This window comes from Cetorhinus maximus, chromosome 12, assembly GCF_964194155.1.
Source record: "Cetorhinus maximus chromosome 12, sCetMax3.hap1.1, whole genome shotgun sequence".
NCBI lineage: Eukaryota > Metazoa > Chordata > Chondrichthyes > Lamniformes > Cetorhinidae > Cetorhinus > Cetorhinus maximus.
Window position 1 is genome coordinate 15634775 of NC_135890.1, and position 12567 is coordinate 15647341.

Consider the following 12567-nt stretch of genomic DNA (forward strand, 5'->3'; position numbering starts at 1 on the left):
AATTCTCCAGAATGACAACAGACTCGAAACTGAATCTCTGCAGTTTGTTTGGTGCAGTGTAACTGCATACTTGGTTTCCTCGCAACTACTCATTCATCACTTTTTTTATTTTGTGTTTAAGGAACTAACGTAATCACCCATTGACCCTGGCAGCTTAAGTTGCACCTTCCTACTAGCATTTCCTCACAATACGTTTGTTTCCTTTCTTTTTTTGAAGTTGGGGGAAGCCTTACTCTTCTTGTATTGTATCGCTAATTTGTCACTTCAAACTGACATTCATTCCAGCATGAGTCTGCTCCAAAAACTTTAAAGGTATTGAACTGTGTCACCCAAGTATATGATTCTGACGTCTTCTGACCATCGCATTAACTTGACAATACAGCCACAATGACCCAATGTGCTGCAATTTTGAACCTTCACTGATGATTTTGATCTTGCTGGTAAAGGCAGTGGTAAGTGAAGTATTAGCACTTCAATTAATGCTTGACTTGGTAATTTGACAGGATTCCGATCATAAGCCAGTTACCTGTAATGTTCACTCTATACTTCTCTCCCCAGAAATGCTGCCTAACCTGTTAATTTGTTTCCAGCGTTTTCTGCTTTTATCTCAGCGTTTGGTGTTTTTTGCTTTGTTGACTTGATACTTAGCTACTTAATTTTTGGGGCAAAAATTGATGGGAATTTTTTTTTGTACAGCTTACTGGGGAAGGATACATCTCCTGTTCCTGTTATTGATGTCAACTTGGTATCAACCTCCCGGAAATTTATGGATAGCTCACAGTACAGTAACTCGGGGAGCACTGCTGGTGAGTATCTCAATCCCTTAAGCAAATTGATGATGGCTGTACTTGAAGTTTTGCTTATAGGATAATGTAGTAGTGATCTGCCTATGGGCAGGTCCCCTGCTTATTTCACTACACGTCGTGGTCTTGCACTTTCCTCTTCAGCTGCTTGTAGGAGCCTCTCGGTTTCAATTTCAATAAGCGAAATGAGAGGGAAAAGAATACATTAAGTGGTTTCCCATTGCCTTCCTCATTTGCTGAAAGGAAAAACAAGTCCTGTTCCCGAAGGATCCACCACCTGGTTAGTATCGATTTGTGTCTCAAGTTCTAGCTCTTCTGCCATCAGCACTAAACATTCTACTGTTTGCCATGGTTCATAACCCTAGGGCCTGGAGCAAATAATAAAAGGGCAGAAATGACTACCCCCGAGATCTCAAATGATGCTGTTGGCTAATATAGGCTAAACATGGTTAAAAATTCATCGAACTGATTTATATTTTAGAATATTTGACATTTATGAAATGACTGAACTTGTAAGGTATTGGCAGTTTCAAGTATATTTGTATGGGCAGCAGACCTGGTGGTAATTGAAAACATTTGCTCAGGAGGCCTTATATAGTTGGGATTAATGCGCTCAAGGAGAAATGTAATGCAAATATTCTTCATGCCGTTTAATTGAAAGGCATGCAACTGTTAGCCTGCAGCCAGTAAGATTCACACAGAGATTGGGAAGTGGCTGCCTTGGTCAGTAATTATACACACCAGAATTTGCAAAAGTTACTGTGTTGCATCATTATTTTTGCCTAAGCACATTATAGTCTTATTTGTTTTATTTTCTGGATTCATGCACACTGGCTAAGGTTGGGTAAGGAAAGCATAATAAGAGGCTGTTCTCTGCTTACAAGATGTTCTAATAAAACAACTTGGTGAATCCATGAGCTATGTAAGGAATAAGCATGTTGAATGAATCTTTCCATCAACTCCACAATTAAGGACTGCCTTAAAATGTACCAGCAAGCCGAAGAGTTGTCAGAAGCTTACAATTTTGGGTTGTCTCTGTGTCTTATATTAATCAGTCAAATATATTAATTTCCATGATTCTGTGAACAGTTGTACAAATGAATCCAACCTATTCCCCAACCCCTGAAAATGACGTGGTGTACTATTGAATTAACCTCTGTCATAGGTGAAGTTGGATACAGAATCTGTGATTGAAGTGCTTTATTGATACAGTATCAGATGAAGGAATGCACATGGTACTTGGATAGATTTTATTAGCTAATAGTTTAAGTTATTACAGACTTCAATTGTATAATCATTTGAAAATATAATATCGTAGCTCTGCATTAGCTGTTCTAGTGGATTCCAAATTAAGTGACGTTCGGCATCCAAGATTTTATGGTTTAATTTCTTCTGTAGCAGAGAGATTGTATGCACTATTGAAAGGTATTAATTGGCTACATTTAAAGCCTATTTGAGCATATTGCTGTTAAAATATTACCTTCAAGTTTATTTCTTGATTTCATACAATTCCTTCCTTTCAAGTTGCCTGTATTGGCGTTGGACAGACCTGCCTCCCACTGATGCTCATGATCACCTCTGGGACTATTTGTTGATTTTTAATGTCTGACTATTGATATGATATTCCTACTCTCTTGGGTTGACAACATCTCATTCTGGTATATTCAACATTGCATGTGCTTGGTTGCATTTTTGGACGACAAATATTTTTTGGTTCAGCATCTGTTTAGTTTTGATTATGCCTATGTGGAGTGATGTGAGATATTTTCTAACATTCATGGTAGTATATAAATGCAAATTCTTGTTGTTTTGCTGGAGAGTTCCCAGATGTTCCTGATCTCTTCAGGCAACATGGCCGATTCATTCAATGGCTATGGCAACCTGGACTTTCATGGCTTCACCACCTAGCAAAAGTTTCATGCTTTGTTGCTCTTGAGAGCATTGTATGAATTTTGCCAGAGTTCTAGTTTTAATCCAAATGGATTTTCCTAGAATTCACCTTGTATACATCAAAGAAAAGCCATTTTTACAATATTCTTGTTTGGGGAAAAATGATAACTTTTTCTTTTCGTGACTTGTGAATTCGGGACAGCACGCATCAGCATACTCCTGTAGTGATGAGTGCATCAAATTGGTCGAGTCTGAGGTAGCTATGGGGCAAAATGCATTCCTTACCCATAGGGGAAAGACAAAAGGTACATCAAGCTCTGTGAGAACCCTGTTTTTAAAATTTTCTTTACTGTTGATATATCCAAGCATACTCCACCTGGAAAATTTTAGTTCATCTTCATGTAGTATTTTATTTATTTCTAAAGTACGCAGCTGAAAAACTTTTTCATATTTGCTTTGAAGTTAAAACTGGAAAGTTTATGTCATCACTTAAAAACACTTTGCTGATGTTGGACATTAGGCTAAGCTCTATACTATTTTTTGCCTCCCGTGGTTTGTACTTTTGAGGTCTTATGAGTCGTGAACCAGTGACTTATTTACCAGTACTAGCAATACACCATATTTGATGCCAAATGCATATTGAGCCACTTCTGTCAAACTGTTTATGCCCACTAATTTCAGAAGTGGACTTTTTTATATCATACATTATCTATTATTTTAAAGAAGCCAGCAATTTGAGATAATTAAAACCTTGGTTGTTTTGTTGATGAACAACTCAAGCTGTGTGCTGTTATTTTTTGACATTACCCAATCCACTTGCTTTAATTGCTATCTTGCAGTTTATTGGTGTTCAACTCATAAACTGTAAATATTTGACTTGCATCTAGTAATATACATTTTTAACAATTGGCCCTTAGCTAGTTGAATAAACATGGACAATGCAGAGTGATACAACAAATGGAATGATTGTTGCTTGAAGGGTATAATGAGATGCAACCAATTAGTGCACAGTACTTTTTTAAATTGGAGATATATTACTGCATGTGACACGTTCTCATTCAAAAAAGTAATTACTTGTAATAGACTGCACATTTTAAACGTTTTGTTACTTGGGCAGTTTAGTAATTATGATTGCAAAAGCTCTTGGGAAGAAAAATAAATTACTCTTTTATATTAACTACACTCTACAAAGTGAAAAGGAAGAAATGATACCAATACAGTATCTTTTTTTTGCAAGCATTTGTCCCTTCTGATGAATTGCTTGCTGAATAATGGTATATACCTATGGGAAAGCAAGAGACCAATTTTTGCTGATGTGCAATAAAATGCCACAAATCTAAGTTAGTTGTGATTCAAACACAATTTAAATTGAAACCTAGCAATTTACTATATTTGTAATTATAGTGAAAATGCTCATGCCACCTCCAGTGTGACTTCCGTCAGTACAAAGTGCTGTACAGAAAGCAACACAACATTTGGTTTATGCATATATCTGGACTGCTGGGTATTTGAGTTAGCAGTGTTTACTGTACTGTTAACAATGCAAGGCAATTTGGATACAAATGTATTCTTCTTCAACTAGCCCAGTATTGTTTCTTGTGTCAGACTAAAACTTTGCATTATATGAAGCCAGCATTCCTAAAAACCTTACATGGCCTGTATCCATTCAAATAATTTGAATCAAAAAGTTTATTTGAAGACATTCTGAACCCAGAAGTGATATTTTCCTTTGCCATGTTAAACATATCTCTATCTCTCTTCAGGTACCAAGTTCTAAGAGGGTGTTGACGACCATGGACTGCCATGTGTTGATCCATGGTTGTACTTGGCAAGGCACTGCATTATTTTGCTGTTGCCTTCTGCAGGTCCTGGCTGACCAGAAGACTCTGGCTCTTGCCATAGGCGCATTGGAAGAATTTTCAGGTTATAATCAACCTGTTTGGCAGCGTAATGAATGCACCACCTGTGGTCATCAAGCCCTGAGTGGGTCTCAAACCTAGAGCTTCTGGCTCAGAGGTAGGTATATTACCACTGTGGCACAAGTCCTCCTTCTAGATTATGTAAAAAGTAGTGTTACTTTGATCATTCACTGCAGTCCTCCCAGGGACCTTACGATTCACCATGTGGTGGGTGTAAAGGAGCTCCTTTTGGAATAGTTACTTGTGGAACTCTTTTGCTGGAGACCTGGGTTCAGATTCAAGACTTCAATGATATTGAAACTTCGTTGACCACAGTGGGTGAGTTTTGTCAGTGTTCAACAGGAATATGAATTTGACTATGAAAGTAACATGGGAACTAGAATAGCTGCAATTGTTATCACTGAAGCAACAATAATTTTAATCTTCCCATTTGACGACAGCACTGATAGGTTTACTTTCTTCGCTGCCATTGGAATGAGTGCTATTTGATCCTTGCTCAAAGCCTATTACATTACTACCTTTCCTCACTTCTGTTGAAGGGTCATCAACCTGAAATGTTAACTGTTTATCTTCACAGATACCTCCTGACCTGCTGAGCATTTGTAGCATTTTTTGTTTTTATTGCAAAACTGTTTGAGTTCAGTGCAATAGAGTACAAGTCAGCAGTCCATTTGGTGTGTTTGAAAAACCAATATCCATTTCCAAGATTTTTAATCTAGCAGCAAAGAGCTTCCCGTCAAGGGAAGACAAATGAACACTGTAAATCAATTAAAGCTAGCCAAGGTAGGTTCATCATACCATAAACTACATTGGAATAAAATGCATATTATGCAATAGAAATAGCAAAAGAAAACCATGTTTTGGAACATACCAAGGAAATGGATTAAAATTACATGCCATTACTTTAGGTAAGAGCAGCTTCAGTTTTCCATTACTTTTGTGTAATCTGTCGCGGTTTGGTCAGCATTGACATATCTGTCAGTTAATAACATTCTAAGTGATTTATGTCTATTGATTAAATGTCAAGACTTGGGCAGGCTCAGTCTATATTGTGGTGGACCTCTGTCATGAAAAACTAAACACAACCCTGTAGATTGGTTTTAGACTTGTATTCTATTGTCCTGAGCTCAGAAAAAGTGACATTTTACCCCATTCTAATGTATTCCAATGTTAGTGTAGAAAGTAAATCTATTCGTGTTGTATCGACTTTCTCAAATTGACACTGTCATTCCAATGAGAAGGTAAAATGTGCTGGTAACTGTTTCCATTCTAATACATTTGACGTTACCAGATTGCCCAGAATAGGAGACTGAATACCGCAATATACTTTTAATAATATTATATTTCGGGCCTTTAATATTGACCTGAGGAAACCGCATTTACAGCAGGAGCTGGCTTACTATTCCAAGAATCAGAACTGTTTTTTTCCCTCGTTCATTCATAGTATGTAACCTTTGCTCTAGGCCAGAATTTGTTGCCCTTGAGAGGGTGGTAGTGAGCTGCCTTCTTGAACCACTGCAGTCCATGTGGTGTAGGTACACCCACAGTGCTGTTAGGGAAGGAGCTACAGTTTTTTTGACACAGTAACAGTGAAGGAATGGGGATATCATTCCAAGTCAGGTTGGTGTGTGGCTTGGAGGGAAACTTGTCAGTGGTGGTGTTCCCGTCTTACTACGCTTGTACTTCTAAGTGGTAATGATTGCAGAATAGGAAGGTGCTGTCAAGGAAGCCTTGGCGAGTTGCTGCAGTGCTTTTTGTATATAGTACGCACTGCTGCCATTGTGCATTGATGGTAGAAGGAGAGAATGCTTCAGGTGTTGGCTGGGGTGCCAATCAAGTGGGCTGCTTTGTCCTGGATTGTGTTGAGCTTGAGTTTTGTTGGAGCTGTACTCATACAGACAAGTGGGGAGTATTCCTTTACACTCCTGACTTGTGCCTTGTTTCAGTGATGATAATGCTGTTGTTTGTCGAGGGGTGATGGTTAGTTTCTCTTTTGTTGAAGATGGTCATTACCTGGCACTTAAATGGCGCAAATGTTACTTGCCACTTCTCAGCCCAAGCCTGGATGTTGTCTAGGTCTTATTGCATGCAATCATGAACTCGTTCAATATCTGAGAAGCTGCAAATGGTACTGAACACTGTGCAATCCTCAATGAGGATTCTCACTTCTGAACTTATGGAGGGACAGTGACTGATGAAGCAGCTGAAGATGTTTGGGCCAGGGCACTATCTTGAGGAACTCCTGAGGCTGAGATGATTGGCTTCCAACCACTGCAACTGTCTTCCTTTGCACTCTGTGTAACTCCAACCACTCCCCTGCCCCTAACTAATTCCATTGACTTCAGTTTTGCTATGGCTCCTTGATTCCACGTTCGGTCAGCGCGCAGCGTGTACCTCAGTCAAAATCCTGGAACTCTGTCCTTATTAGCACTGGGTGTGTGTACTGTAGCAATTCAAGAAGGCAGCTCACCACTATTTTTTTAAAATTCATTTATGGGATGTGGGCTCCGCTGGCTAGGCCAACATTTATTGTCCATCCCTATTGCGCTGAGGTGGTGGTAGTGAGCTGCCTTTATGAACTGCTGAAGCCGCTATGGTGTAGGTACACCCACTGTGCTAGTAGGAAGGGAGTTCCAGGAATTTGACCTAGCGACAGTGAAGGAATGGCAATATATTTCCAAGTCAGAATGTTGAGTGACTTGGAGGGGAACTTCCAGGTGATGGAGTTCCCATATATCTGATGCCTTTGTTCTCCTAGATGGCTGTGGTTGTGGGTTTGGAAGGTGCTGCCTAAGGAGCCTTGGTGAGTTTATGCAGTGCATCTTGTAGATGGTACACACTGCTGCCATTGTTCATCGGTGGTGGAGAAGGTGAATGCTTGTGGAAGGGGTGCCAAACAAGCAGACTGCTTTGTCCTGGATGGTGTCAAGCTTCTTGACTCTTGTTGGAGCTGCACTCATCCAGGCAAGTGGAGACCATTCTGTCACACTCCTGAGTTGTGCCTTGTAGATGGTGGACAGGCTTTGGGGAGTCAGGAGGTGAGTTATTCACCGCAGGATTCTGAGCCCCTGACTTGTTGTAGCCACAGTATTTAAGTTCAGTTTCTGGTCAATGGTAACCCCCCAGGATGTTGATAGTGGGTGAATCAGTGATGGTAATGCCATTGAATGTCAGGGAGCGATGGTTAGATTCTCTCTTGTTGGAGATGGCCTAGCACTTGTGTGGCACAGATGTTACTTGCCACTTGTCAGCCCGATTCTAGATATTGTCCAGGTCTTGCTCCATTTGGACCTGGACTGCTTCAGCCTCTGAGTAGGCATGAAAGGTGCTGAACATTGTATAATCACCAGCAAACATCTCCACTTCTGACCTTATGATGGAAGGAAGGCCATTGATAAAGCCGCTGAACATGTTTGGGCCTAGGACACTACTCTACCCTGAGGAATTCCTGCAGTGATGTCCTGGAACTGAGATGACTGACCTGAAAAAACCACAAGCACCTTCCTAGGTATGACTCCAACCAGTGGAGAGTTTTCTCCCTGATTCCTATTGACTCCAGTTGTGCTAGGGCTCTTTGACATCACACTCTGTCAAATGCTGCTTTGATGTCAAGGACAGTCACTCTCACCTCACTTCTGGAGCTCAGTTCTTTTGTCAATATTTGAACCAAGGCTGTACTGAGGTCAGGAGCTGAGTGGTCCTGGCGGAACCCAAACTAAACATCAGTGAGCAGGTTATTGCTAAGCAAGTGCCATTTGATAGCATTGTTGATGACCCCTTCTGTCATTTCACTGATGATCAAGAGTAGACTGATGGGGTGGAAATTGGCTATGTTGGATTTGTCCTGCTTTTTGTGTACAGGACATACCTGGGCGCAATTTTCCACATTGCCAAGTAGATGCCAGTGTTATAACAGCTTGGCTTGGGGCACAGCAAGTCCTGGAGCACAAATCTGCAGTACTATTGCCAGAATATTATAGCTTTTGCAGTATCCAGTGCCTTCAGTCATTTCTTGACATCACGCAGAGTAAATCGAATTGGCTGAAGACTGGCATCAGTGATGCAGGGGACCACTGGAGGAGGCCGAGATGGATCATCCACTTCTGGCTGAAGATTGTTGCAAATGCTTCAGCCTTAACTTATGCACTGATGTGCTGGGCTCCTGCATCATTGAGGATGGGGATATTTGTGGAGCCCCCTGCAGCGAGTTGTTTAATTGTCCACCACCACTCACGACTGGGTGTGGCAGGACTGCAGAGCTCAGATCTGATCCGTTGGTTGTGGAATTGCTTAGTTCTATCTATCAATTGTTACTTATGCTGTTTGGCAGGCAAGTAGTCCTGTGTTCTTGCTTCACCAGGTTATCGCCTCATTCTTGGGTATACCTGGTGCTGCTCCTGGCATGCCCTCCTGCACTTCATTAAATCAGGGTTGATCCTCTGGCATGGTGGTAATGAGAGAGTGGAGGATGTGCTGGGGCATGAGTTTACAGATTGTGTTTGAGTACGATTCTGCTGCTGTTGATGGTTCACAGCGCCTCATGGATTACCAAATCTATCTCATTTGGTAATCAGCAGGAGGTTTCCTTGCCCATATTTGAAACTTCATGGAGCCCGGAGTCGATTTTGAGGACTGTCCTCCACTGTGCCGCCAGCTCTACTGGGCCTGTCCTGTTGGTGGGACATAGTCTGTAAGGTGTGATTCCGTCAATTTCGTCAGGAGGACTTTGCAGAGTCGACAGGGCTGGGTTTGCTGCTGTCATTTCCATTGCCTAGGCTGGGTGGCCTGTCCGGTTTCGTTCCTTTTTTATAGACTTTGGTTTGGTGCAACTGAGTGGCTTGCTCGGTCATTTCAGAGTCAACTGCATTACAGCGGATCTGGAGCCACATGGAGGATAACAGATTTCCTTCAAGGACATTAGTTGGGTTTTTATGACAATTGATAAAGATTTCGTGGTCATGAATTCCAGATTCAAATTTCACCATCTGCCTTGGTGGGATTCAAACCCAGGCCCCCAGAAGGTTACTCTGGGTCTCTGGATTACCAGTCCAGTGACAATACTACTCTGCCACCGTCTCTCCTTCTCAAGGGCAATTAGAAATGGCTAATAAACATTGGCCTTTTTGGTGATGCTCACAACCCGTGAACAAATACTTAAAAAAAAAAGGTTATGAATGTCAGTTTTTGTAAGTAATTTTTCCACTTGCTGTCAGAAATTTCATACCAACTTCTTTCAGAATGGTTAACATTTTCCAGAGTGCAAACCGTATGCTTTCTGCATAAGCCTTCCTCAAACAAATGTTTAATATTGTTGATTACATTTCACCACTCATCATTTTTTTAATGCACTGCTCATTGTCTTGTGTTGAATATATTTTTGCGTCGGATATTTTCAAAACATGTCTACTGAATATATTGATATTTTAATTGTCCTCATGTTTTGGACTATGCGCTTCGTCCCGTCAGAGTTATGTTGTGTACCCTCTTGGTGATCGTGCTGAAGATTTGGGAGAAAATGTATATTTTGCAAACAGTAAATGAAGGTGACAAAATAGCATTTGTAAATAAAGCTAAATACAAAAATTCATCTCACTGGTCAGTAAATCAAACTGCTGGGCTTGAATGTCACAAGGAGTTTTTTCTTAGGAACACCCAGATTTTACTGGAAATGGTCTCAGGATTATAGTGTTCTGGGCCTGTACCTGCACCTTGTTCTTATAGATTAACAACATGCACATTGTTAAAAACAAAAAGCTAAAAGCTACTGTGGATGCTGGAAATCCAAAACAAAAACAGAATTACCTGGAAAAACTCAGCAGGTCTGGCAGCATCGGTGGAGAAGAAATCAGTTAACGTTTCGGGTCTTCATGACCCTTCGGCAGAACTGAGTATAGTTAGGAGAAAAGTGAAATATAAGCTGGTCTAAGGTGGGGGGGCATGGGGAGAGAGAAATTGAGGGTGTGGTGATTGTGGAGATAAGCAAGCAGTGATAGGAGCAGATAATCAAAAGATGTCACAGACAAAAGGATCAAAGAGGTGTTGAAGGTGGTGATATTGTCTGAGAAAAGTGCTAATTAAGAATGGAAGACAGGATACTCAAGGTACCGATGCTGCCAGACCTGCTGAGTTTTTCCAGGTAATTCTGTTTTTGTTTTTAACATGCACATTGTTGTCCATTTAGATCATGAATATATATGTGCGATTTGAGCAAGGCCTATCTTTATAGCTTTCAAGGTGTGGTTTAAAGATTTGTGAAAGCCAAGCTATTATTAACTAATTGATTGTTTGGGTGTTCAAGAGCTCGTGTAATTCAATGAACTGGCAGCTTGTAAGAAGTTTGTTTCCCTCTAATGTCATTGAAATTACAAACACTGTTCAATGAAAGTGGAATTTGCACCATCGTTCTCTAGTTCTCATGACACACACAAAAGTTTTTGTTAATTGAGTAGTTATCACTTTTTTTAAACCTGTTGAAATCAAACATTTGTCCAAGTCATTAATAATTTACACCAATTTCCATTCTATTTTCTTTCACAATCTGAGGTTTTGCTCTGAAATTGATCATGATCTTTAGCTTTCAGGAGGGTGAAATTTGTTTGCTGCCTGCCGATGGAAATTGAGGTAAGTCTGTAAATGTCTTAATCTTTGAACATTGGATATAGTTGGAAAGTATTTTGACCATGCTGTATATTCATGATCAAATAACTTGAAACTTGATAGGATAATATTAAAATGTTTGCCTTCAGTATCTGCATCCCAAGAATTGACATTTGATTATTCTGTCCACTATCAATGCCAACATTGTTTCATTTTTTAAACTGAAGTTATGCTTCAAAGTGTTACAAACATCATTTATTAAAATTTTCATTTAATTTTTGTGTGCCTTTGGTGTCCCGAAGAAAAGATATCAGCAACCTTCATGTAGAAGAGAAGTCACTGTGGCAAGGTTTCTAATCTGCAGCAGAAAATATAGAACCACAACTATATATTAAGTTACATATTGGAATTTAGCGTTATCAGCATGTTAAACCATGATGTAGTTCATGATAAAAGGACTGAATCTCTCAAATGTTTGCAGTTGTGGAAATTTACTTCTGGCTGCGTATGTTTGTGTTGCTCATATAATGATTTTTGAAGGAAAATCAAACAGCCTGGAGTTTATGCTAGCTGAAATCAACCAAACCAGTGCATGAGATTTTTGAATTTTAAATGCAAGCTGAGTCAAGTGTAAATTGATTTTCCATGGTTTTATTGTTGATTTAAAAACCATTGCCTTGCCCTGCCCTGCCCACTAAAGTAGTCATGTCCTCCGATGGAACTAATGTGCATGGTGAGCTTCCACCAATTGCAGCTGCCTGAGGAGGAAATTTGAGGTTGTTTTCTTTTAGGCACAGAGACACTAAAATGCACACATTATAAGTTATTACATATTAAAATACCAAGAAACTAACTAGTGTAGTATACCCATGGAACTAGTAGATGTTTCAGCACAGGTCTTTTAAAAGGCATTTTCATTGATTTTAAAATCAACGGTGCTGAGCAATTGTGCTGGTGTGTGGAAGATTTTACATTTGCAATTGTGCAAATTAGTTTGGGCAGGAACTTGAACCATGGGAATTACCTTTGGAAAAGTAACACAATTTCGAGCACAGATTGTGTTTGGTTTTGCAATTGCACTCGAGCAGGCAACTCGACCCCAACGTCTGGAGTAACTCTGTTGCAGGTTGAAGACCTTTCTTCGTTGGATGTTCTCGAACTCGTAATATTGTGGCGCGCTACTAAATAATAAGACTCACAAAAGGTTGACAATTGTTTTGTATGCTTGGAGTGTACAGAAAATCTTATGTAAGGCTGTCTTTTATTGGAGAAACTATGGGCTGAGTTTTATGTGGAGGTGCTGGCCTTGCCCACTGCCTGAATAGTCAGGGGTGAGCCACAGGTGTCATAAAATTTCA

General features: G+C 40.1%; 1 protein-coding gene across 2 annotated transcripts in view; it reads left to right on the forward strand.

Moving 5' to 3' along the window:
* Positions 1-12567, forward strand: part of exoc4 (exocyst complex component 4) — a 509047-nt gene that overhangs the window by 71896 nt on the left and 424584 nt on the right. For both annotated transcript variants that reach the window (XM_078553055.1, XM_078553056.1), the window contains exon 4: positions 697-806. In XM_078553055.1, coding sequence (XP_078409181.1) covers positions 697-806 — 110 coding nt within the window. The remainder of the gene's footprint in view (positions 1-696; positions 807-12567) is intronic.